Genomic DNA, 26,210 nt, shown 5'->3' on the forward strand with positions numbered 1-26,210 from the left:
GACTCCTAAATTCTCTAGTCACTGGCATAAAGCAAACTAAAACTACAATGAGGTGCTATTTCACATGATCAGATTGGCACCAATTTGTAAAAGGCCATTTATACCAAATGTTGAGGATGTGTTCAAATGGAGCTCTTTGATGCTGTGCTGGTAAGTTGGCATCATCACTCTGGAGGGCAATTTGGCAATGTCATGTAGTTGAACATGTTCACACTTCTGAGTGTAGACTCAAGAAACTCTGGGACAGTTAGCTGTACAAGGAGATACACGCAACGGTTGTTTTTTTGTAATAGCACAGACATCTTTAATTTGGGTAATTATAAAGTGCAGTGTATTTTTGGAGCCCTGGTGGTGCAGTGATCAAGAACTTGGCTGCTAACCAAAAAGTCAGCAGTTCAAATCCACCAGCCGCTCCTTGGAAACCCTATGGGGCAGTTCTACTCTGTCCTATAGGGTCACTGTAAGTCAGAATCGACTTGATGGCAATGGGTTTTTGTGTGTGTGTGTGTGTGTGTGTGTGTGTGTGTTTTAAATATATAAAACTAATTCTCAAGTTAATTGAGATAACTGAAGGGGTGCTCATAATTATTATTGGTTTTGGAATCAACTCGACTGCGACCAGTTTTTTGTTGTTTTTTTTTAAGAATATATTGGTACAATGAAAAATTATGCAGCAATTAAAATGAATGAATTAGTCATACGAATCAACATGTATATATCTCAAAATGATGTTAAATGAAAAAAGTTGCAGAAGGGTATTATGTAAATGTTTAAAACACATAAATAATACTAAAAAAATACTTTATATGTTTGTATTTCCACATTTATGCAGTAAAATTATGAATAGAACAGATACACACCAACTTCAGAACAGATGTTACCTCTAAGTGGGGGAAAGAGATGAATTAGGAAGAGTATCCAAAAAGGACTTCTAGAAATGTTTTCTGTTAATATGAAATATTGAGTCAAATATAGGCAAATTGTCAGTGCTTATTAAAACAATCTCTATTTACTACATTAGAAACATTTAATAATTTTAAAAAAAGTGTTGCTGTTTTGTGCCATCGAGTTGATTCTCACTTATAGTGACCCTATAGAACACAGTAGAACTACCTCATATGGCTTCCAAGGGGGAAATCTTTACGGGAGAAGACTGCCAGGTCTTCTCCCTTGTCAGGTGGCTGGTGGATTTGAACTGCCAACCATTTGGTTAGCATCCAAGAGCTTTAACCATTGTTATTGTTAGGCGCTTTCGAGTCCGTTGCGACTCATAGCAACCTTGTGTACGACAGAATGAAACACTACATGATCCTGTGCCATCCTCACAGTTATGCTTGAGCCCATTGTTGCAGCCACTGTGTCAATTCATCTCTTTGAGGGTCTTCCTCTTTTTCATTTACCTTCCACTTTACTAAGCATGGTGTCCTTCTCCAGGGACTGGTCCCTCCTGATAACATGGAGAAAGTATGTAAGACTAAGTCTCACCATCCTCACTTCTAATGAGCATTCTGGTTGTACTTCTTCCAAGACAGACCCGTTCATTTTTCTGGCAGTCCATGGTATATTCAATACTCTTTGCCAACATAATTTAAAGTTGTCACTTTTTCTTTGGTCTTCCTTATTCATTGTCCAGCTTTCACATGCATATAAGGGGATTGAAAACACCATGGCTTGGGTTAGGCACACCTTAGTCTTTGATTTTGAACACTTTCTTTTGCAGCAGATTTGCCCAATGCTATGTGTCATTTGGTTTCTTGACTGCTGCTTCCATGGGTGTTGATTGTGGATCCAAGTAAAATAAAATCCTTTACAACTCCAACATTTTCCCTATTTGCCATGAAGTTACTTATTGTTTCAGTTGTGTGGATTTTTGTTTTCTTTATGTTGAGGTGTAATCCATGCCGAAGGCTATTGCCTTTGATCTTCATCAATAAGTCCTTCCTCTTTGCTTTCAGCAAGCAAGGTTGTGTCATCTGCATATCGCAGGTTATTAATAAGTCTTCCTCCTTAACCATTATGCCACCAGAAACCTGTAAATCCTCAAAGATCTATGAAAATTTCCAGTCCAAATTTATTCTTGGAAACTTTAAAATTTCTAGGATTCTTTCCCTTTTCTTTCCAAAGTCATGCTTATCCACATCAGCCTGGGCCCACTGTCTTTGTCCCTGCATCACTTCCTCCCCTCTCCTTAAAAAAAACTTAGTCCCCTGCAAATCTTGGTTTTAGAATTTTGCTCCTCAGTCTCCCTATTTCATTGCCACAAACTGTCTGTCTTTTTTGGGGAGACTCTACTTCAGTGTTGTTTCTTATACTCTCTCTAATGTATAAAAAAATTGAGGGGTCAGAAGAGAAGTGACAAAATGGACAGACAGTAAACAAGCAACATTCATGGAAGTTGCTGTCAAGAAATCAAATGACGGATTGCATTGGGTAAATCTGCTGCAAAAGGTCTCTTTATAGTGTTAAAAAGCGAAGATGTCACTTTGAAGACTAAAGTACACTTGAATACCAAGCCATGGCCTTTTCAATAACTTCTTATGCATGTGAAAGTTGGACAATGAAAAAGGAAGATAGAAGAAGAATAAATCCAAATCATGGTGTTGGTAAAGAACACTGAATATACCATCGGCTGCAAGAGGAATGAACAAATCAGTCACAGAATAAATACAACCAGAATGCTCCTTAGAAACAAAGATGGCAGGACTTTGTCTGGGTTACTTTAGACATGTCACAAGGAAAGACCAATTGCTAGAAAAGGCCATCACGTCTGGTAAAGTAGAGGGTCCACGAAAAAGGAAAGAAACCCTCAATGAGATGGATTAACACAATTGCTACAACACAGACTCAAACATACCAGTGATCATGAAGATGGCTCAGGACCTGGTAATATTTTGTTCTGCTATAAATAATGTTGTCATGAGTCAGAGCCGACTTGATGGCAACTAACGGTAACAAATAAGCAAAAGAAATGAGAAAGGCTGTGAAACCTTGCTTGTTGATTTTTCATTCCATTACATAAAGGTAATATAGAACATTTCTTTTCTGATAACAGATAAAGAGAACAGTTGTTTCAAAGATAGTCCTTGTTCTTTGCAATAAAACGAATCCATTATCAAATAGAAGAATATTTATTCTCAAATCTTCTATGTTAGGCGATCACATATCAATCTGATTCATTTCAAGTGTAAAATTTTACCAAGTATACTTTCAGGCAGTCAGTAACAGAATCTCAGATCAAACTGGTTTAAAACAATAAGGAGACTTTTAATCTCATCTATTTAGGAGTCCAGAAGTAGGGAGGACTTCGGGCTATGTATAAATCAGCTCCTTTACTATTCTCTTGACTCTACCCTTTTCTGTCTGTATTCTTTCTACTCAAAATAACTTCTGTAAAGGCAGCTATTTTGACTTCCAACAACAGACAATTTTTCCTCAGGCACATCCAACAAAAGAGAGAAAAAACCTTTCTGTTAACGTGGAACGAAATTTCTGCACCAGGGTCTGTATCGGCTAAGTTAGGTCACGTGACCACCATCGGACCATAGGACCTCCAGGCGCTATTTGGCTTAAGATCGGGTTCCTAAAACAATCATTAGCAAGCTGGGTAGGATTACCGCTCTAGGCTTTGAGTCTAGGTCTTGAATCAATCAAGATTCAGCTCTGGAGTTGGAAGCATCTTCCCCTGATTCTCTTTGGTTATGTGGAAGAAAAGTGTGTTTCTAAAGTAAAAGGAGGACTCTCTTAGGAAGAAGGAAGGGAAAATTAATCTTGGTTAGGCAAACAATATGTTCACTACGGAGTGGAAGAGGGCTGCAAATGAGCTGGAGGGTGGGGTGGTAAAAAAAGAAAGTCCTAGAGACTTATCTGGACTGTCATAAATCCATTCCTGCCTAACCTGGATTCTTACAGAGGGAAAACACAAAATCTTTTCAAGGTCTTCCTGAAATATTGTATTAAGCTCACGCAGCTTGGGCTGTACCCAACACTGATCTATAGAACTGAAGGCCACAGAAATACAGACTCCTAATGCTGCTTTAAAACTATTCCTGGTTAGAATATGAATCTGTTGCCATGGCAACTACGATGTTATGTGTTATATGCTGTCACTTCAGAATAGGATCTAGAAAACGAAAACTACTGGGATAGGAAAGGAAAGCCTGTTTGGAAATAAGGCCAAACGGAATTATAACTCATACATCATAACTGTGGAAAACACAATTACGTGAGAGGTTCTTGCGTTTGAAAAGGACATGCTTGAATATCATTGAAATGGAGACTATAATTCATTTATAATTCATCTTTACTTCCAAATGGTTCTGAAGTAGCTTTCAACATTAACACTTACATTGCTGTTGTCAGCTCTGCCGAATCAGCCTCTGACGTATTCTTACCCCTTGAACAATGAAAAAAAACGATGCCTAGTCCTGTGTCGTCCGCAGGATCAGGTGGGGATCAGACTGTTGTGATTCATAGAGTTTTCTTAGGTTGATTTTCAAAAGTAGATTGCCAGCCTCTCTTTCTGGTCCTTTCTTTCTAGTCCTTAGCCTTGAAGCTCCTCAGAAACCTGTTCAGAGTCATAGCAACACGTAAAGTCTCCAGCGACAGAGGGTGGTGGCCTGCATGAGATGCGGCAATCTGGGTCTCCCCCATGGAAGGCGAAGGACAACTAAAAAATCGCCAGAGAAAGGACGGAGGGAAGGATGAAGGAAAAGGGTAGAGTGCCGGAGAAAGAACACTCCGGGAACTTTCAGACTTTAAAAAATCATCTGCTTAATTTGGAGAACATTTTTGGACGCAAGCTCACTAACTGGGTCTTCAGCAGTGCACCTCTCATGATACAGCCAGTGTATTAAGTTTTTTTAAAAATGTTATTTTCAAGGCGTAAAATCAAATATTTTAATGAATGCAATATTTAGCATATTTCTGAGAATATTGGTTGTCCTTCTGAAGTCCTCTTAATACTAAAAAAAAAAAAATATTAGAATAGGTATATGTTCTTTTCTTTGTTAAGTTTCTGCTTCTGATTCATGATCTTGGCTTTTTTCCAATGTTAAGTGATTCTCAGTTGTATACTTGCCTTAATATTGAAATTTCCTTATTAGTCAGCTGTGTTTATATTACAACTTGTTTGTAGAAGAAGCAGGATGTGCTCCTGAGCTAGGAAGAGGCTTTAGTCTCTCTGTAAGTGAGTGTAACCAAGACCTCTTGCCATAGGTCTCTTCTGACTCATAGTGACCTTACAGGACAGAACTGCCACATAGAGTTTCCAAAGAGTGACTGGTGGATTCAAACTGCCCACCTTTTGGTTAGCAGCTTGAGCTCTTAACCACTGTGCCACAAGTGGGACAAATTTCTGGACAGGCTCTGCCAGTAGCTAATGGTCTGATCACAGAGGGTTCCTTGTCCTCTGGGAGTCACCACCTCTCAGGACTTTGCCCTATTTCTCCAACTCAAATAGTTTCACTCTCTGCTTCGGCCTGGGAGAAATTATCTCTTTTTTTCTCTATCTGATAAAAGGAGGGAGAGGTTATATGGTGGGGTCAATGTCTGGCTCCTCTGTTACCCAGGGCCCATGCAATCCGGGTATCAAACTCTTCCTTGTTTGGAGCACCTTTGCAGTCATTCCTCTTTTTCCAACAATTCCTTCCATTGTGTTTTTGAGTTACAGGTACATTCTGCCTTTGTTTCCTTTCTTTCAGGAATTTCTCCTTGTTGCTGCTCCATAAAGCACACTATTTCTTATGTTCCAATGGGATTATGGATTTATATATTAACATCTTTTCAATCATATCTAGGGTTTTTGAGGCAAGAGAAAGAAGTCATAGCTGGTACTCAGTCTGCCGTTTTGAAATGGAAGTCTTTTTTCTCAAATGTTTTCTCAGTGACATTAAAAAGACAAATACAGAATTAAGTATTTGTGGAAGATTTGTCTGGAAAACATACTGTCCCTATATGAGAATCAGACTGATGTCTCTTTTCTCTCTATTCTCACAATTACCATGATTGGCCACGACACAGTATGTGGTAGGATGAATGAGGTATAAAGAAACCATGTGAAAACACGTACCTGCGTAGCCAGACTTTACACGGTTGTAGACAGGCCCTTCAGCACCGGTGTGATTCCCTCATCCACGGTGGGTTGTTCTTGGTTGCCATCGAGTCCATTCTGACTCATGGAGGCCTCATGTGTCACAGAGTAGAACTACTCCGTAGGGTTTTCTTGCTGTAATCTTAATGGAAGCAGGTCTTCAGGCCTTTTCTGCCACAGTACCACTGGGTGGGTTCAAATCGCCAACCTTTAAGTTAAGCAACTACCCCTTGCTCCAACTAGGGACCTTTCCCCCAGCGTACGGAATAAATTGCTACAGCCCACTTGTTTAGGCACCTATGTCTTGGACAACTGGTCGTTATTCCTTGTAGTCTGTAGAGCACTGAACATTGGAATTAGAGGGCAATAGGGAGCCTTTCAACAATTCTGCAAGTTAGCTGTTATCTCCGTTTGGGGTGTGAGAAAACCGAGGCTCGGTGAGGCTATGTGGTTAAAACTCACAGACCTAAGTACACATAGAGTCAAATGCTGAAGTCGAGGGTACAAGTCTGCCTCTCTTGTCAAGCTGACTTAATTCAATGCTGATGTTTAATACAGCGTACTTCGTGATAGCTGCACCCAGCGTGATGGCTCTAACCAACCACTGCCGTCGAGTCGATTCCGACTCATAGCAACCCTGTAGGACAGAGTAGAACTGACCCATGGCTCTAACATCTTTATTTACTCTCTAATTGCCACAAAAAAAGGTCTCTTCATAAGATGAGGTTGAATCATACAAGGCTGCTGTTTTTATAGGTCAAAATGGTCAAATGTTGGAAATTTAATGTGGTTTAACCTAATATCCAAAAAAAAAGAACCCATTGCCATCGACTTGATTCTGACTCATAGCAACCCTACAGGACAAGTAGAACTGCCCGATAGGGTTTTAAAGGAGTTGCTGATGGATTCGAACTGCTGACCTTTCATTAGCAGTCAAACGCTTTTAATGGGTACTACACCAAGGGCTGCAATATAACCTAACATAAAAAAATTTTTTTTTTTTTAGTGTCCTTAAATTGTGTAGTAAGATGGAGAAATTGTTATTCTCTTAGAAGACAACATATGAATTCCTCATAGAGGTGTTTTGCACTTGATGGGAATCTACCTGGATAAGCCAGGTTGAGGTGAGCAGATCCTTTGCAGGAATGGCTGTCGAGGTATTCAATGGAGAAATCACTTTGCCCCCTGAGGTGAAGGCAACAGGAATGCTTATCACAAGAGTGCAAACTCTAGAAATTAGCAGAAGTCATTAGGAGGCTTACAGAGTCCTTTGATCATGAAATTGGATGTTTAAGGGGTCATATATAGACGTCAAAGACAAAGAAGCCCCAGCTGACATCCAAGACACCACTGTTCCATGTATGTCTTGAGAGTAAGCACAATTCAGGGACCAGGGCCAAGTCTATTTATATGGGAGTGGCAGTCATCCATTCATTAAAGGTTCATCAAATCAATCAAGACTGTGAGCATTTTACGAGATGTCACGTAAGTCGATTTGCTTTTTGGGCAGTGCCTTGAGCATGAGCTAGAAAGTTAAAAAACCTTCATTTAAAAACCTTAGACTCTGATCATCAGTCTATCAGCTTCAAGGCTGGTAAAAATATTCTGCCAAGATATGTAAATTAACCCCTGTCCCAGGGAAAATGAGATCATAAACTGTTAGGCTGGCCACCTGAGAGAGTGATGCCACTCACAGTGATTGATAAGTCTACTGAGTAGTGGCAAGATTCAGGCTTTGGGCTGTCCATCTACTCTGTTATTTAGTGCTCTTTTTAAGTGTAGGAAGCCTCATTACAGTCTCATCACTGCTTACAAAGAAGGGTGTGTGTGTTCTCTCTCTGAGTGTTTGTGCGTGTGTGTGTGTTTCCTATTGATGTTCTTAGGTCTTGGTCATATTTCTACATTCTACCTTTCCCCAATAATGCGCAAACTTCTTCAATACAGAGTGTAGGTTGTCCGTTTCTTTAGCCGATATTAGCTTTCCAGTGTATTTCTTTCTGATGTTGGTTTTAATAATAATAGCAACAATTTAATAACAATAATTGGATGAAATTATACTTAAATCTACACGAATTAAAAGAACAAGCAGACATTTTATATGTCAAAACTAATTTTAAAGATACACATCACTCTACATTTTAAACTACTTTATAATGGAAAACAATGTGAACTGAGGAATCTCTGAAAATTCCCCCTTTTTTGTGTGTTATTGTTGTTCCATCGAGTGGATTCCAACTCCTAGAAACCGTATAGGACAAAGGAGAACTTCCCCATAGGGTTTCCTAGGCTATAATCTTCATGGGAACAGATTGCCAAGTCTTTTCTCTCACCAAGCGAGTGGTGGGTTCGAACCTCTGACTTTTCAGTTAGCAGCCAAGCGCTTTAACTGTTCAGCCATCAGGGCTCACATTTAAAAACACGCCTTTGTTTTACATTTAAAATAATGAATCATCTGTAATAGTGTCCTAACCACCATCACACAGGAGCATCGTGATATCCAATGACTATTAGAAATCTACTCAATTTAGGAAAAACATTTTGAAGAAGGAAAAAGAAAAAAGGAAAACACTGTGAGATTAAATAATTTATTATCATTGCTAAGGTGAACACATATACTTGATACTCAATTTTATGCAGAACTTTAAAAAAATAGTTTTAATACAGTATCAAAATTTACACAAGTATTTTGTCAAAAGACCAGTGTCTCTTGTATTAGCTTCTGCAGGCTCTGCCGCAGGCACAAAACCTTGTTTTAAGTGTCTTCAGAGTATAGGAATACAACAATTTAAGGATGAAGCTTTTCTGCAAGAGAAGGTGTAAATACGGCAAGCAATTTTCTTCTACAGAGTAATAACATTTAAAAAATACATAACATTTTAAAAGAAAGATTGGCTTAAATGGCAACCCAATTACCATAGATATTTCTAGAGTAAATTAATTCATAAATATTTTCTGAGAACAGAGGGCTGGTTTCTCACCACAGTAACGTGTTTCTAAAGTAGAACCAAATCCCTTTACATTCTTCCACCAATGATAATTAATACATCCTGTAATAAGCTCGTTTTAAAAAACAACATCAACAACAACAGAGTATATATGCTATGGATCAAATCTGAGCAATTTAGAAGAAACCTGACAACTGGGAATTGTTGCATTCCTACTTGTATAATTTTTAAACTACAATAAAAACTCAGCAGCATTCTGTCACAGGCCTTGCACATTCATACAAGAAACTATCATTGCATTTGGATAAACACAAAATACCTATCGTAGCATTTCCAACACACACAGTCTAGCGTTTTATATATATTTATGTATATATAGCAAAAATAAGAAACTAAGCAAAGCTAGCACGCCTTTTTTCAAACCTCAAGCAATCTGAACAAGAGCTTTTAGCCTCAATAATGAAGGACATGCGCTAGTTTCCTACAGCGTTAGACAGCCGCAGTAGCCAAAGAAAGCTTTTTATTTTTCATAAATGCAGTGCAATATTTTAAAGTTTACATAAAGTTTATTAAATATAACAGCATGTCTAGAAACTAAATTGTAGAAATTGACATCTCACCATTGGAAACCTCTAGAAAAATTATGTTTGCTTATTTTTTATTTGAAATTGTTACTATTAACATCGATGGGTATATTGAATGAATCTGGAGGTTCCTATGTCCTCAAGGTGTGTCTTTATGAGCGTATTCATCAAAATTAAAAGAAAATAGAAGATGTATTTATTTTGATCAATTGAAATAAATGGTACTCTCTGATAAGCACTCTATACAGTCTTGCTACTCTTCTAGCTGGTAAGGGGAATTTATATGGTATTTTTAGCACCTCAAAACAATACAAAAACCCAAAAACCTAACCTTATCTTGCACTAAAATTAATTATGCATCAGGAAGTACTATTTTGTTGACTGAAATTTGGGAAGCTGGAAGAAATTCCTTCTTACCATCAACACAACATGGTAGAAACTCCTACCGTTGTATGCAATGAGTTAAATCTATCACAATTACTGAGGTTCCACTGGACTCTCCCCATCATGCAGGATTCCCAGGTACAATCTTAGATCTGGGGAGTCAGAAACTTTTAGTTCTAATGAACATATTGACAAGAAAAAGGTGATTTTCAAATCTAAGTTGAGATCGACGGTTGTGGACATCGAAGTGAGAGATGCGAAATACCAGCTAGATTGGAGATGTTGACTAACGGTTTTAGAGGGGAACTATGTGCAATGTACAATCACTCCATGTTATTTCACGAGTCCAGGTTTGTGGAAATCCACTCTTTTCTTCTTTTTTTTTATCTCTCTCTGGCAGTGATGATCTCATGTTTGAAGGCGAGTGCTTCTCACATTGGTCCTTTGTACTGGTTTCCTGACAAATGTTGCCTAATTCCAGGACACGAACCTGCAGCATCGCCAAGTTTCTTCCACACAACCTTAAAAAAAAAAAAGAATAAAACTGAGCATCTTAATTGTCCCCTTCCACAAAGAGACGTGTGATAAGCTGAGAGACGTGTGATATGCTTTTTTAGGGAAAACTATGAAAGCAGGATGTGAAGACAAGAGACAGAATACCCACACGAATGAGTGTGCAAACGCAGACAAAATAAAATGTGATGGCAAACTTCTGTATCGCAAGAACTGCTCAGGACACGGGACCGCCATGCTTTATTAGCAACCAGGGTCAAAATTAACGAGTGATGCACCAACTTCCCCTAGTTAGGTGGTTGTTGTGTGCCGTCAAGCCAATTACGACCGGCAGTGACCCTATAGGACAGAGTAGAACTGCCCCATAGGGTTTCCAAGGAGCAGCTGGTGGATTTGAACTTCTGACCTTTTGGTCAGCAGCCTGAGCTCTTAAACACTACACCACCAGGGCTCCTTAGTTAGGTCAGTGGCTCTCAACCCTGGCTGCACACTAGGTATTAGGGAACTCGTCAATAGTAAACACCAACCTCAGGGACTCTGACTCCACTGGTGGAAGTGAGACCTGGGCATCTGGGCTTTTCAAAAGCTCCCAAGGTGACCTAGTGTGTAGCAGGATTAAACGCCCTGAGGTAGCTCATCCTGGTTCCTCTATTATATGCCTACAACGAAGGAAATCAAAGTGCTAATGTACTGAGCAAAATGAAGGAGCTTTTGTTCTGCAGCTAAAGTTAAGTCCTGAGTGGGTAGCATTAGAGCCACTAATCAATTCTGAAAGGGACACTGGCTTTCCCTGCAAGGTGAGGGGCTTCTGGTCATCATAAATCTTAGCCATCAAACAGTATGTGCTCACAGATTTCCAAAATGGAAAGCGCCCAAAGGCAAGGCAAAGATAAGTACAGATTCAGGGATCATTGAAAGAGATACAATAGTAGCATGTGAAAAACTGGACCATTTCAGAGAGGAATTAGAAAGAGGGGAGATAAATAATATAAGGGTAAAAGTAAAACCACTGACCTTATCAATGATATCCCAATATACTAACATTAACTGAAACACACACGTGTGCAAGCAAACACACACACACACACACAGAGCTACATCCCTAACCCTTACGGAGTGTTTCACTGTAAGAATTATGTTCAAATTGAATAGTTCCATAAAAGTTTGCATTGCTCTAACATGAACACAAAACTAGTTGGTTCATTAATTATTCTTAAACTGTTCTGTTTGTTTTGCTTTTCAATAGAGGGGGATACACCAGGGAAACCCAATACTATTTAGAGTAGTAAAGTAGGAATACAGGATTCTTGTCTACCTGCATTGCTAAGCCAATGGAACTATTAGTTTCTATATTTCGGCAGATACCACTATGGCTAGTGATGTTCTGGTACACTTGACGGGAATTGTATTTGAATAGTATGGTTCTTAAATATGTTTCAATGGACAGCTCAAGCTGTACACAAGGGTGTTGGAAAAGCCTCATTTCTTGGTAAACTGAATGTGAAGAGGTACAAAGACTGAATCAGGAAGCCAAGGGATGCTCAGGACTTTCCCTTTCTAGTCCTTAAATGGTATCTACAACTATATCTACCCAAGATGCTTTGAGTGTGGTCTGGTCTATAAGCAGAGGATGAAATCAAAGGCCTCCCAAGGATCAAAAACACACAGCATTAGAGGGTTCCAACTCAAAAGTACAATTGCTCCTCAAGTATTCAATTATTATATGCAATGGGCTGTAATCCACATGTTAGTATGTGGTGAAAGAAAACTAACAGAAGACAGAACTCTGGAACAAGCAAATGATACCAAGGTGGCATTGTGACTTGTCGACTAAAAAAAGCATAACAGGTTGTCTTTGAGACTGTGGCTGAAATGACCAGTCAAGCATGTCAGCTGTCCTCAGGGAATATGCAAGAGTCAAACAGCCAAGCGTAAATTAAATCGTTACTACAGATAGGTTTATTATTTCATAGAGGGCAGTGCGTTTGCTTCTATACTGCCATTTGGGAAGAGACTAAAAGCATGCCATGCTTATAACCAACATGGTGGTGTTGTGGATAAGAGTCTTTTCACCTTATAAACATCAATGACATATCTCCAGGAGGAACACCAGGGCCCACGGCAAAATTTCTATTATCCTGAGATCTACATAAGTCTTAGAGCCTCTCTCAGGTCCTAAGATACACTACATTTCTGTATCATTGCTATGAAAACACGGTGTTCCTCTAGCATGAACCAAGACTTCAGAATCTTAGCTAGTTTCTAAGAAATTAGTTCTCTACGAAACCACATTGCAGTCTGCATTTTTCTTTATTCTCCAGTATTCACTACTTTCTGTGTTCATATAATTCATATGGTGACATCACTTTTATTGTAAATCACCACTTGTTTCCCTTGACTTTTAAGTAGTTTCCAAATGTAAGAGCGCTAAGAGTGAGATTTGGGTTCTCTGGCATCTTTTCCTCAAATTCTGAGGGTCTAAGATAGAAGTGGGCAGTTAGCAAGGGTGCCCTGGAGAACATTTGAAGGTAAACAATCAGGGTGAGCTGCTGGCTTTCTAAAAACATCATAAATAGGAAGAACAACAACCACAACATTGTCTGGTGGCTTGTGCAGCATTCTTTTGGAAATACAGGCAAACAAAAAGATCAATGTAAAATTAATCAAGACCCAATCCAGTACTAGGTCTCTTTTGTGACTAATAAATACATTTTCTAACATCTAAAAATCTCAAGTAAAAAGAAAGAGAAACAATTCTGGCACAATGGAGACAGCTCCCCCCGCCGCCTTCCCCCGGAACCAGTGCTTTTCTTTATTTAGGAATGAGAATGGAAGCCTCCAGAGGGATACTTGACTTGGGGAAGTGGAAAGCACTGGTCCAAAAAGAATAGCTGGGTAGACTCCTGACTTCATTTTTCTTCAGTGAATAGTTTGAGCAAGTAACATGAATTTTTCTGGTTCTTAGTTTCTTCAACAGAAAATGTGGGTATTGGGGTTGCTACCTAGGGGTTCATATTCGAATTGCCCATGGTCTGGGGTGGAACCACGCTTCTGAATTACTAAGGAGCTCCACACTCTACTGTGAAGGACCGCCGTGGGATGATCTCTATGGTGCCATCCTGTTCTCCAGTTCCCATGGACTGAAATTCATTCCTCATTCCAGAACCAACAGATGAGAAGCAGCAGACGTTACTAGGGGTGTGGCTCTATTTTTTAAATTAATCTGCGGGAAATATGCAAATTGAAAACCTTCAGAACAAGCTGAAAAGCTACAGAAGGTCAACAGTGGTGCATTTAGAAAATTATGATATTTAGAACTAGTGACCTTTTGAAAACAGACAAAAACAGATATGCAGGAAAGAAAAACAACTTTGAAAGGGTTGCAAAAAAAAAAAAAAAGGGCAGCAACAACACAGCAAGCAAAAGACTATAACTCTCTCCCTAAACCAAAAAACCAAACCTGTTGCTGTCGAGTCAACTCGAACTCACAGTGACCCTACAGGACAGAGTAGAACTGCCCCACAGGGTTTCCAAGGAGCAGCTGGTGGATTCGAACTGCAGACCTCTTGTTTAGCAGCCATAGCTCTTAACCAGTGTGCCACCAGGACATATAAAATGCCCACGGGACTTATCAAGCAACATGTACTAGATTCCAAGAACACCTTGAGAAGGCATGTAAGTAAATGTCTGAGACTATCTGGTCCTAATAGACTTAAAGCTGAAGGGTATTTCTAAGCAATTTCGAAATCATAAGGGAGGAAAAAACCTGAGGATAAAAGTATAATATAAAGCCAATTAAAACCAAGGCTTAATATACTCTGCCATGACTTCTTGCATTTAACAAATGGTTTCCTCTACAATATTCCATTTAGCTCTTTAATAAGCTTCACAAATCTTATTATTCTTGATTAAATGATGCATCCCATGTATGTTACTCAAATAATTAAAATTTAGTCAGGGATTAATAATAAAATCCAAATCACATTCATGATTACATAAATAACACGTCAGTTTTTTACTGTGTTCCGCTTTGACTTCGTGCATAGATTTCTGGTTGTCTAACTGGTGGCGTAGTGGTTAAGTGCTACGGCTGCTAACCGAGAGGTCGGCAGCTCGAATCCGCCAGGCGCTCCTTGGAAACTCTATGGGGCAGTTCTACTCCGTCCCGTAGGGTCACTATGAGTGGGAATCGACTCGAGGGCAGTGGGTTAGGTTTGGTTTTAAACATTATCTCTTGGAAACCCTGGTGGCGTGAGTAGTGGTTAAGTGCTACGGCTGCTAACCAAAAGGTCAACAGTTGGAATCCACCAGGTGCTCCTTGGAAACTCTTTGGGGCAATTCTACTCTGTCCTGCAGGGCTGCTCTGAGTCAGAATTGACACTACAGCAATGGTTTTTTTTTAAAAATTATCTCTTAGGTTCATACTTATCTATCTCACCTTACTGACATCAATCACTGACAGGTAAAGATAATACTTTGAATGACATGAAGCACATATATCATATGTGAAGGACAAAGCAAGACTATCTGTTAAGGTGTTGATTTTTTTTTCAAGTATAGTTAAAAATTAATCCGAAAAAGGCTGTGGGTGTTGTTGTACCACAGGTTTTTAAACAATCACCTTTAAGGAACTTTTTTAAAACATGAAAGAGAAACTCATTTATCAAAGTTAGTACCACGATACTTTAGATGATATGTTTAATATTTAGAAACTTTCAGAGGTCATTCTGAAATACAGAATTGGCTGATCATGTATGACCTGAATATTTTATAACATGTTATTGTGTTACCAAATACATACTACAGATAAAAACAAAGGAAAATGCTGTCCTTTGCATATAAAAATATAAAGGCATTTGGTCGGCATTTTAAAAAGTAGTTATTTGTAAAGCAGTGACTTAGCTATGATGAGGCTTCAACACAGAATACACAATAAAGCACATTAAAACTTACATTGCACATTTCTCTGACTATAGCTTTTTCTGTCTCACTAAGGTCATGTTCATACTCTTTACCCTGCTGACGATCTATAGTTTCCTGAACATCCAAGACCTGGATTTGTTGAAAAAGAAAAGCAAATTTCACACGGGGAAAAAAAAAAAATTGTTAGTTATGAAAAAACCATCAAGGAGCTCCACTTCATAAAACCTATAGTTTTCTCCGTGTCTGCATATCAGAGTGGAGTGGTATATGGCAAAATCTTTGAAATAGTTAATTGCCCTTGACACCTATGTGGGATCAATTCTACATGATTTTCAAATGCCCATTTATAGGCAGTCTATTGTATCGCTGATGGTCAACTGAAGTGCTAGTGTCTACAATAATTAGATGCATTTAGTTAATTTGGTCATTAAGATAACCTGAGAGTGTCAGCCATGTAGAGGCAGTCAGTACCTTTTGCTCCAATGTAATGATGAGCAATATAATTAGCTATATGCCAAACAGTCCAAATGATACGTAGACATGGCCTATAGAAAAGATGACCGAAATAGATGGTAGGGACAAGTGAAAGCAGTCAGTAATATGTACATAGCAATTCTGGTTAGCATTATCCAGGGAGCTAAGAAAGGAATATAGAGACAGATCTTATGGAGAAGCACTGACTCCTTGTAGTGAAAATATCTGAGCGATTCCTTTAAATATTTTTCCTTAGAGTATTTGGGGCAGAGATGCTTTTAAGCTGTTTTAAAGACCTATGTTTCCACTTCTCTGAATTATCCCTAAATGGGTTGGACATAATATTCCTTTAACAATATCTGTCCAGTGCTCACATCATAACTTCCTATAGTACAATAAGGGACAAAACTTTGGCCATGACTGGTGTTTGTTATTTTTCTCTATAGCCAGCAGTTTATAAACCAAGCCATTAATGTAGCGTACAAAACCTAATGCTTTTTTCTAAATTCACCTATAGAATCCACACTGACCTGGGACACTGCCGGTCTACTTGGTTCTGTTAATGTTCCGGTCAATGCTGACAGCCATATCTAGATGTGAACCCTGAGAATTTGCACCGTGGAACAGAAGAGCCAAAATAAATGACTTGAGCATGATAAGAGCCCTTCTTTTCAAGTTCTGAGACATGATCTGAGACTACACTGGCATTTGCTAGACTTGAACTGTCATGAATAATCTAATTCATACGCAACTCTCCTGTTCGTTCAAAACTCCTAGCCATTATTGCCATAGAGACACCGCGTCTTTAAGGCAGGGTATGGCAGCAGTAAATGAAAGCCTACCTCTGGCGCTAGCCACAGACTACAGTCTTTTACAGTCTTTACATACTTAGAGGAAATTATTGACTGTGCTCAGTGAACTTAAACAGCTCCTCCAACAAGCTCATTTGCCTACAAATTTGATTTATAATGCACCTCAGAAGTGTATTTCAACTCAGTTAATTTCTACCAAATGAAGTGAAGCTCCAATTAATATTTATCATGAATTTTAAAGCAAGAAAAATGTGCTGTTATTACAAGTTGGCTAATTTCTCACGTTGATTTACAACACTCCTGCCCTCTAAACTACCACCATACGGTTTGTTAAAGCCTAGAGTTTTCTTTGGAATCCACCAGAAGATGGGAAACTTTGCTGAGCCATTGTTCTGATTATTCCTTTCAGGAGAGAAAACCCTCACGATATAAATCAGCTCTAGACTGGTGGCGGTTAACAACGAAACTTACCGAATAGCCATGTTTTAGTTTCTACATTGAGATCTTCTTAAGCTGCATTTCCCATAGACTATATCTGCACATATTTCTACTTCATGACCCAGTTAACGCATGGAAGCAAACACATTCTATTTTCAAGAGCCTCCAGTTAGCCAATAAAGATGCCTCAGTGGCACAGTATCACCCAGCTGCCAGCCAAGTAAACATAAGTGTTTGATTATAACGTAATATCTCACTCTCATGAGGTAAAATTTTCTGAGAAAATTAGAGAACAAGTTAAGAGGAAACTGAGGAGTTCCTTCTTGCTCTTCCCTTCCTTTTAGGCCGTACGAAGAGCTGAACTGAGAAATTTGGGAAAGACTGCAACGCGGCTCACGATGCTGATCTGATTCAAACTGTATTTGCCACTTAATAAGGCAACAGGCTGAAATGACTGTCAAACAGTTTGAAAAGTAGGTCAATGTCTCGCTTTGGAGTATGTGCAGACTCTATCATACTACAAGAGTGAAGCCAATCTCTGTGCATTTTCCATTTCTAAAGTGCTTTTCAGATAGCTGGCACTTGATTTCTGCTACAGTTCATTGAAATGCCTTTGCAGACGGCATGATATTCATCATTCCATCAGCCAGCACCCACCAGATGCAGGGAGGTGCCTCTCAGGCTGGTGTGCCTTCCCTCGAATTAATCACAACATTGTGAACTAACCCGATCAAGGCAGGAAAGGCCAAGTGCTTCGCCACTGGGCACTTAGCAGGGTTCTGGTTCCCTCATCAGCAGTCAATATATGTTTGGGAGATGCAAACTCATGTTGATACAAGCTAAAAAAAAAAACCCAAAACCAAACCCACTGCTGTCGAGTCGATTCCAACTCATAGCAACCCTACAGGACAGAGTAGAACTGCACCGTATAGTTTCCAAGGAGCGCCTGGTGGATTTGAACTGCCGACCTCTTGGTTAGCAGCCATGGCACTTAACCACTGCACCACCAGGGTTTCCGATATGAGCTAAAGCAAAACTTAATCAGGGAGCTAAATCGTATGCTCAAAAACAAATGGTCTCAAAATCAAATAAACATTTCAAAGCTCTCGCCTACTTATAGGTGTTAAACGCAGGCTACAGAAAGAGCATACCCTCTTTCTGATAATAAACCATTCTGAAGCCAAAACAACACTGAGAAAAGTTTTGAAACTTCTGTGGCAAGAGTGGGCCTGAAGCACTTTATCCACCTTATGGCTCAGAAAGGGTTGATCAAAGCTACCTGTTAGGAATTTGAGATAAATTTGAAGATCAGTCAGTATTTCATATTTTGGAACGGATACAATTTCAAGGAACTGCCAATATTTTAAAGATGATTTTTATTGCCTAGTCAGCTTCTCGTCTTAGACAGATAAATACGTATACTGTTTATTATTCATTTTCTCTATGTTGTTTATTATTTACTTGTCTGGGAAGCTCATTATCAATAAAATAGGCAAATGATACGTGTCAACCAGACCTTTGTTCAAGTTGCTGCAGAACCTGAAGTAAAAGTAAAAAATAAATTAGCTGGATGTATAAAACCATATATTGATTTTCTAATACTCTATAAAGGAGCACTAAGTGGAGTTTTATTATCCAATTTCTATGCAAGGGGGAAAGGGTAGGTTTTTGTTTATTTTCTTTTAGTAAGCTGTACAAAGCACTGTAATTGCATAAAGAAAGAAAAATACGGTATCCTTCCTTACTGTGGCCAATATCCTTCCTTATTAACTCCCTATATTTGAAGACATCCATGCTACAGACACTGCACATAAAATACCTACAAGATTTCACACATACGGGTATACGTGCACATCAGACTTCTACTTCGATGCAGAGAGAGATGAATCACAGTACTCAAAGCAAAATGATGAAGTTAGAGATTCAACCGTAAGTAAAGCCCATATTTACGTTTTTAAAAAAATTAAAGTCATACTTCAAAAATTAAGATAGAAAACTTACACCATAAGGAGTCAACAACAACAACAAAAAGTGTCTATGATTAAAGCAAGACCGTGAACGCTACCAGACTACAGCAAACAAGCCACAACACAACTGAAGTCCCAGAAATACGGTTGCACGCATTTGGTTACCTTAAGAGAATGTACCACGGGTTCAGGCTGCTGAGAAGGGGTGGTATGTCCACTGAAGCTAGCTGGAGAGCTGGCTGAGCTGTTACTCCCATCAGCCCCTGATGACAACCTAAAAGAACCCTTAGTAGAAAATCAACAACTTTGTTATTAAAACAAAAGCTGTTTATAACTACATAGATGTCATTCAATATTCAATTTCACTGCCAAATGAAAATTAGCCATTTTGTTGATTTTTTTCTAAGCTGGTCTATCCTAAGATGCTGTTGACCTGTTAATTGGAATATACTTGCTGTCTGCATGTCCAGCAAGAAAACTTAACCAAGAGCCATCTCTATGCGCATCCAAGTGTCATCTCTTATTCACCAAACCAGCAATGTCCCCCAGGGAATGGCCATTAAGAACATTTCGAGAATGATTTTTGAAACTTAAAGATATTCAAGAGTAGGGAACTCATGAGTTACTCCATAGCTGAGTGAAACATGCTCACTCAGCAAGCCAAATGCCATATTTCATGTGTCCCAGAAAATGCAAACATGTCGTCTTCTTGTTCTGGAGAAACTGTGTCTCTTACTAAACGCTTCTTCAAGGGAAGGATATCCAATGGAGTATGCTGGCATATTTTCCAAAGGTATTTAACAAAACACAACATCTTCTTTAAAAAAGGCTTTTCTTACTTTCTCATCTTTTTAAGACCGAAAAAATTGTATATATGTACCATTTTGTGGACTTGGCAACTTAATTACTGAGCGATCAGAGTCTGGGCATGATTAATCTGATCTGTGAGGACCACAGCCACCCATCCAGGCACTGGAAATTTCCCCCAGAGGTCTGTACTTCTAGGTGCTGCCTGGGGTAAGACTAACAATCAGCAAAGAAAGAGAGCAGCAGTTATCTGCATCCTCCAAAAAGCAGTGCAGTGTGAATTTTCCAAGCCTGTTATCATGGAGCTCATTACACTCTTGGAGGCCTGAGAGATTTTAATTCCTGCTCATCAACAAATCTACATTTTTTGTTGTTGTTGTTCTAGGGTAACACTAATAGATTAGTAACTGCTCCATTTAAGTTGATCCTGTGAATCTAATCCCCTGAAAAGGACTCGCTGGAGGCATATCAGGTGTAACTCATGCAGGCAGGACAAAGACACTTATTTTCCCAGCATCAACAAGAGAGATTCTATATTGTGCATTTTTGGGAAGGGAGGCAGAAGCTGTGGACATTAACAGTTACAGGTATGGGTGATCTGTAAACCACGCCATTTGGAGAGAAACTGCCAATTTCTATTTATTTTTTACAAAGTTTATTAAATTTATCCAATTTGGAATATTTTCTCCCTCCTCTAGTCACTGTTGTTTCCTCCTACGTTCTTAAAGGCTCCCCTTGTCATCTCCCAAGTCTGCTGAGGTCATATTCTTTTCTTTGCTCAAGGGCTGTGCAATGGAATCAGGTCCTGCCCTGACCCTCACTAGCTAACAGGGAGAGGAAGCTGTGGAATATGGCATGTAAAGGACCTCTCCAGCTTCTCTCCTCCGTTGCTACTGATAAGTAAATGGACAGCAGACGGTGACACAGGACTGCCAATTATTAACAGCCCTGCCTCGTTCTGGAAAAAAAAAAATTTTTTTTTAAGGAAATTCGCATTCCTGTATTTTCAGCTCAGTTCAAACCAAATGTAAGAAACTCATACAAATAATAGCAGGGAGACTATACAAAGTTTAATGATGGTTAAGGGGTGCAGCCACCATACCCCCACCAAAGAGTCATCCTTTTGTTCTGTAGAGATCAAATGGTTCTAAAACCAAGGTGTTATAAACCAAACAACCAAACCCAGTGCCATCGAGTTGATTACGACTCATAGCGACCCTACAGGACAGAGTAGGACTTCCCCATAGGGTTTTCAAGGAGTGGATGGTAGATTCGAACTGCCAACCTTTGGTTAGCAGTCGAGCTCTTAACCACTGTGTCACCAGGGCTCTGAAGCTATTCCTCCCTGAATGACTCTGGTCTTCTCGCATTCCCATACCCTGCTGGAGCCGCCTGTATGAACTCTTCTGAAAGGCTTCTGAGGTTATGTGGCGTTCACTTCAAACCTCTCATTTGGGACCCTCCGCTGCAGGCCTTCCTTCCTCTGACTGGCGATCCAGTTTAGCAGACAACAACCCTTCCCCCTTTGGACTACCCTCCCTTCCAGTTCTTCCTTTCAAACACTTTTTTGACAAGCTCTTCTGTTTCAAAGAACTGGTAAATGGTAGATATATATATCAACACTAGCACGCTTTTGCTTAGGCACGGGGCCCCTATCTGTTAGAGCATCGGGCTTAAAGGAATTGCTAAAATCAATGACGAATAGCCCACCTAAACCAAACCACCCGGGCAATTTAGCATTGTTTTGAGTTAAGGGGAGCCCTGGTGGCGTGGTGGTTAAGAGCTCGGCTGCTAACCAAAAGGTCAGCAGTTCTAATCCACCAACCACTCCTTGGAAACCTTATGGGGCAGCAGTTCTACTCTGTCCTATAGGGTCACTGAGTCAGAATCCACTCATAGCAACGGATTAAGTTAAGGAGAATCCTGTTCTGTCCGTATCTACTTAGAAACAAACAAAATAAACATTGCTTTATTACAAGTTTCCTTAAAATAAAAAAAAAAGACTATAATAAATTCCTTCCCAGAGCAGACAGTAGGTGAAAATTTATCACTCAGGAATTGAAAGAGTTCTCCTTCAGATTAGCTTTGTCATTGACTAGTAATTACATTGACTAGTAAGCAACGAGAAAGATCAAGGTTCATATTTTACGTGGTTTTGTGAAGCCACGAAGGTTACCAAAGGCCTGATAAAGTTGTACACCAAGACACCAATGGGCGCCAAATAATTTCCTTGATTGTAACTCCAGAATCAGGTACCTCATTATATTACATCTCGTTTAGTTACTGAAAAATAAAAAGTTAGTTGTCTATGTGCTTAGTAGCATCATACCAATAATTAGAGAATCACCTAGGCTCAATTCATATATTCTTTTTCGACTAACATTTGCACTGAGCTCTTCTTAAAAATCCGCTATTGAGTGAAATGCCAGTAAAACAATTTTAAACAGTTCCTTGAAACTTACTTCCATAAGATTAATCCTGTTTATTTAAATTGTACTTGGCTGGCTTAGGAGACAGGGATATTTTTTAAAAAGGAAAAAATTAAATTGGAAATGCAATCCCCAACCTCAGAGTTGCTGGTTTTCAAGCCATAATGATTGCATAATGAACACACCACCTCACGACCAGCGGTCAATTTTAAAGGGCAAGGAATAATTTCCTGGGCTGGCCTAGAGACATCTGCTGGTGTTAACCATCCATATTTAAGGCCACTGGCCTTTTCAACTCCTGGGTACCTTCTGTTCTTTTCAGGTGTTACCCCATGTTCACCCCCAGTTCCAGAAAAAGAACACTGAAGAAGACTGTTTAGTAGATGAAAGCCTTCTCCCGTCCTCCCTCCCCAGATAGAGACATGTAAGCAACTTTCTTTCATGTGTATGTGCACATGTTCTCTGCCCCCCCATATAATGTTTCCTCTAGCAGTAGAAGCCATCTGGCTAGGCACAAACAAATGCAGCCAGCTGAGCTGTCTTCACTCACCGGGAGAGTGGGCAGGCATCGTCCCATTCCTCGGCACCCTTGCCACCACTGCAAGACTCGCCGGGCTCTGGGCCCCCAGCCTTTCTCCACATTTGAGCTGTCTCTAGTTGGAGGTTGCCTTCTATTCTGTGGGGCCTTATATTTGGAACAATATGGTACAATCACTCAGAAAAATACTGTTTCCCAAGACTCAAGAAAGCAGATAGAACAAGAAGCTTAATGAAATGAACCACAATGACCACAATGGCAAGCTGTAGCATGCACCTGTAGCTAGGGAAAAAATGAAAACAATCTGAAGTCCTGTATATGAGTGCTAAGATTGAATAATTTTAAAAACTTTTTTTTTTGGCAAACATATACCTATATTCTCAAACTATCAAAAGGAGGTAGATGATAAAACAGAAATTACAGGAAAAATTTGAAGATATTTAAGCAATTCTATTTGAGTTTTACCTGTAAGAAATAGAGAATTACCTTAAATAGTGCAGGTATTTAAAACTGCATAACTTCAAATTTTAACAGAAATTATTCAAATTGCAATAGGGAGTACTACATTCTTTTGCGCAAGTTGGGTAGATACAGTCAATAACACTCAAATAAATACTGCTTCAAGTTCTCAGCAAAATATCTGCACGTTGAAGAGCGTGGTAATGAGCTAAGAGCCAGCATTGCATTAAAATAAGTATCCTACAGAGAATACAGACATAATTATCAAGCTTTCTATTAATCCATTAACTCTCAAATTTTGTACTCACTGACACTAGAGATATCACATAACCAAAATAAATAGAATTACAAAAAAAAAACTTCCCTAACTTTCAACTTTTGCCATGACCAAACTGTTTAATTCTATTAAAAGTGATCAGAAGCAAAATGAACTCATTTGAATATTATTTTCTCTCCCTTCCTGCCACTGGAGACCTTTAACTAAGAATAGTTAAAGATATTAAAAAAAAAAAAAATTGTTAAAGATATAAGAAGATAAAAAAAATACTTATGTCCAACAAACAAGAAAATTAAAAAGATATTTATGAAAAAAATCATGAAATGGTCTAAAAGTTCTATTATCTAAATGTTGAGGTTATTTTTAGGAGACTAACATCAGAATATAATATTTTAGTTCTCATCACTTTATCTTCTCTGGAAGCGTGTGCCCTATTGCTAATTAAAAAAAAAAAAAAAATTGCTGTCGAGTCGATTTCGACTCTAACAAGCCTATAGGACAGAGTAGAACCGCCCCATAGGGTTTCCAAGGAGCGCCTGGTGGATTCGAATTGCTCACCCTTTGATTAGCAGCCCGGAGCTCTTAACCACTGTGCCACCAGGGTTTCCAGTGCTAAGAGTACTTGTCTTATTTTCACTGTTCTCTAACTTTTGCAGGCTGAACGATAAAGAAAATGTACCGTGGTCTTAAGGAAGCAAAGAGGAGCAATGCTGATCAGTGGTTGGTACTCAAAAAACTCTCTTCGGAACCTATGAAATCAGCACCAGTCAGCTATCAAACAAGGAAGTCGCATATACTCTACTGCTTACATAAAACAGAGTAAATTATATATTTACACTTAGGCCATAAGAATAATTTCAACTTAAAAACCTTGATTTGCACATTGATTTTCTGGCAATTATTTCATGTGGCAATGTCTTCTCTTATTTATTTCCAACATCCAAAAAAAAAAAAAAAACAAACTTATGTCCAACAATTTATACTATGGTTGATGGCTTAAAATTCACCTCCCACCCCAATCTGCAGAGTTCTATTTAGGAGCTGATCATTAACGAGTAATACAAATTTGACAGTTAATTTTATAATTACTTAAAACAACCTTGGAAAACACAGGCATCCCTACTTCCATTTTCTGTCAATGCGTCTGAGGATAAATCCCAATGCCTGTCCACTGTACCAAAGCTTTTACCACACCCATGAAATCTAAGGCAGCAGCTGTAACTACTGAGAAGCCTGCTGGAAAGAGTAGTCATTTATCTATATTTAGAGAACGCACAGTATTTTCCCACTTTCAGAAGGTAGATACAACTAGAAATAAGCATCATATAGAAGGTTTTTAAAAATATACTAAACACATATCATATTATAGACTGTTACTGGCCTCATAAGATGGGGCAACATATACAGTCCGGATAATTTCTGGAAGAATAAACTGCTCAAAGACATTAACCATTTTAAAAGAAAAATTCTTTTTCAGAATCAGTATTACCGATTTTCTACTCACGTCAGCAGCATTTTCTTTTTTTTAATCCAGGTACCTGGGAAAATGTTGAGTGTTCCGGACCAGCCATTATCTCTGACCTTCAAGTAAACTCTATCTGAACGGTATTCGTATATAATGAAGGTTTAGCCCTTCGCCAGCTCTGCAATCATCAATCATGGTGTTTTCTGAAGATGGCTTGTAACACAAACAAGAAGACTGCAGTATCTCGGGTGTCAGAGTTGTTTCTGGCCCATCTCAGAGGTCCAAATGCACAAATTCAGGTTCTGAGTATCAATCGGAAGAACAATCCCCAACAATCTTAAGAAGGTCACTTTCTATTTGCTGAGGAATTCTGTTATGCTTTTTTTTTTCAAATTTCAAATTTATAAAATAGAATACCTAAACGGTTCATTCCCCACCATTCCCATGGAGATCTGGGTTCTGATCAGCCACTTCATACACAGGTGCATAGCGCAACCCTTAAATTATTTGAGACAACAGAAGGTCCACCCTAACTGCTAATAGTGAAGAAATGCTTGGCTTCAAGGCTGTGACTGAGGTAAATAGCAAAAGGATAAGCACTTGCCGGAGAATACTGAACACACCAGGGGCTGCCAGGAGAACAGTCCCTGGTATTTCCTATATTCTTCACCAACTGATTATCTTTGCTATTCATGTATTTTAGATAACATATAATGTTGAACTTCTCTTTAATGTTTTTCTGTGAGGAACAATAATGGCTCATGGATTCACCCAGATTTCAGAAAAGAAGCATGACTGTGTAATAAGTATTGTCTTAGTTATTGAGTGCTGCCATAACAGCACTACCCCAAGTGGGCGGCTTTAACAAACAGGTATTTATTTTCTCACAGTTTAGGAGGCTAGAAGTCTGAATTCAGGGCGGTGGCTCCTAGGGGAAGGCTTTCTTTCCCTTCAGCTCTGGGGAAAGGTCCCTGTTTTTTTCAGCTTCTGTTCCTTGGCTCCTGGGTGATCTTCATGGGACGTGATATCTATTGTCCTCCATCTCTGCTTGCTTCTTTGTGCCTAATATGCTTTTTTTTATATCTCAAAGGTGATTGGCTTACAACA

At 39.1% G+C, this 26,210-nt stretch overlaps 1 protein-coding gene across 3 annotated transcripts in view; it reads right to left on the reverse strand.

Annotated features, from left to right (window-relative positions):
- Positions 1–7,681: 7,681 nt before the first annotated feature.
- CCDC85A (coiled-coil domain containing 85A) overlaps positions 7,682–26,210 on the reverse strand; it is a 237,219-nt gene continuing 218,690 nt past the window's right edge. The window contains exons 4-7 of one of the 3 annotated variants that reach the window (XM_064277034.1): positions 22,915–23,049; positions 19,294–19,413; positions 15,468–15,566; positions 7,682–10,522 (exon numbers count right to left, since the gene is read on the reverse strand). In XM_064277034.1, the coding sequence (XP_064133104.1) occupies positions 10,433–10,522; positions 15,468–15,566; positions 19,294–19,413; positions 22,915–23,049 (444 nt within the window). In that variant the 3' untranslated portion in view covers positions 7,682–10,432. The remainder of the gene's footprint in view (positions 10,523–15,467; positions 15,567–19,293; positions 19,414–22,914; positions 23,050–26,210) is intronic. The other 2 variants (XM_064277035.1, XM_064277033.1) reach the window with 2 other exon arrangements.

This window comes from Loxodonta africana, chromosome 26 (assembly GCF_030014295.1).
Source record: "Loxodonta africana isolate mLoxAfr1 chromosome 26, mLoxAfr1.hap2, whole genome shotgun sequence".
Lineage (NCBI taxonomy): Eukaryota > Metazoa > Chordata > Mammalia > Proboscidea > Elephantidae > Loxodonta > Loxodonta africana.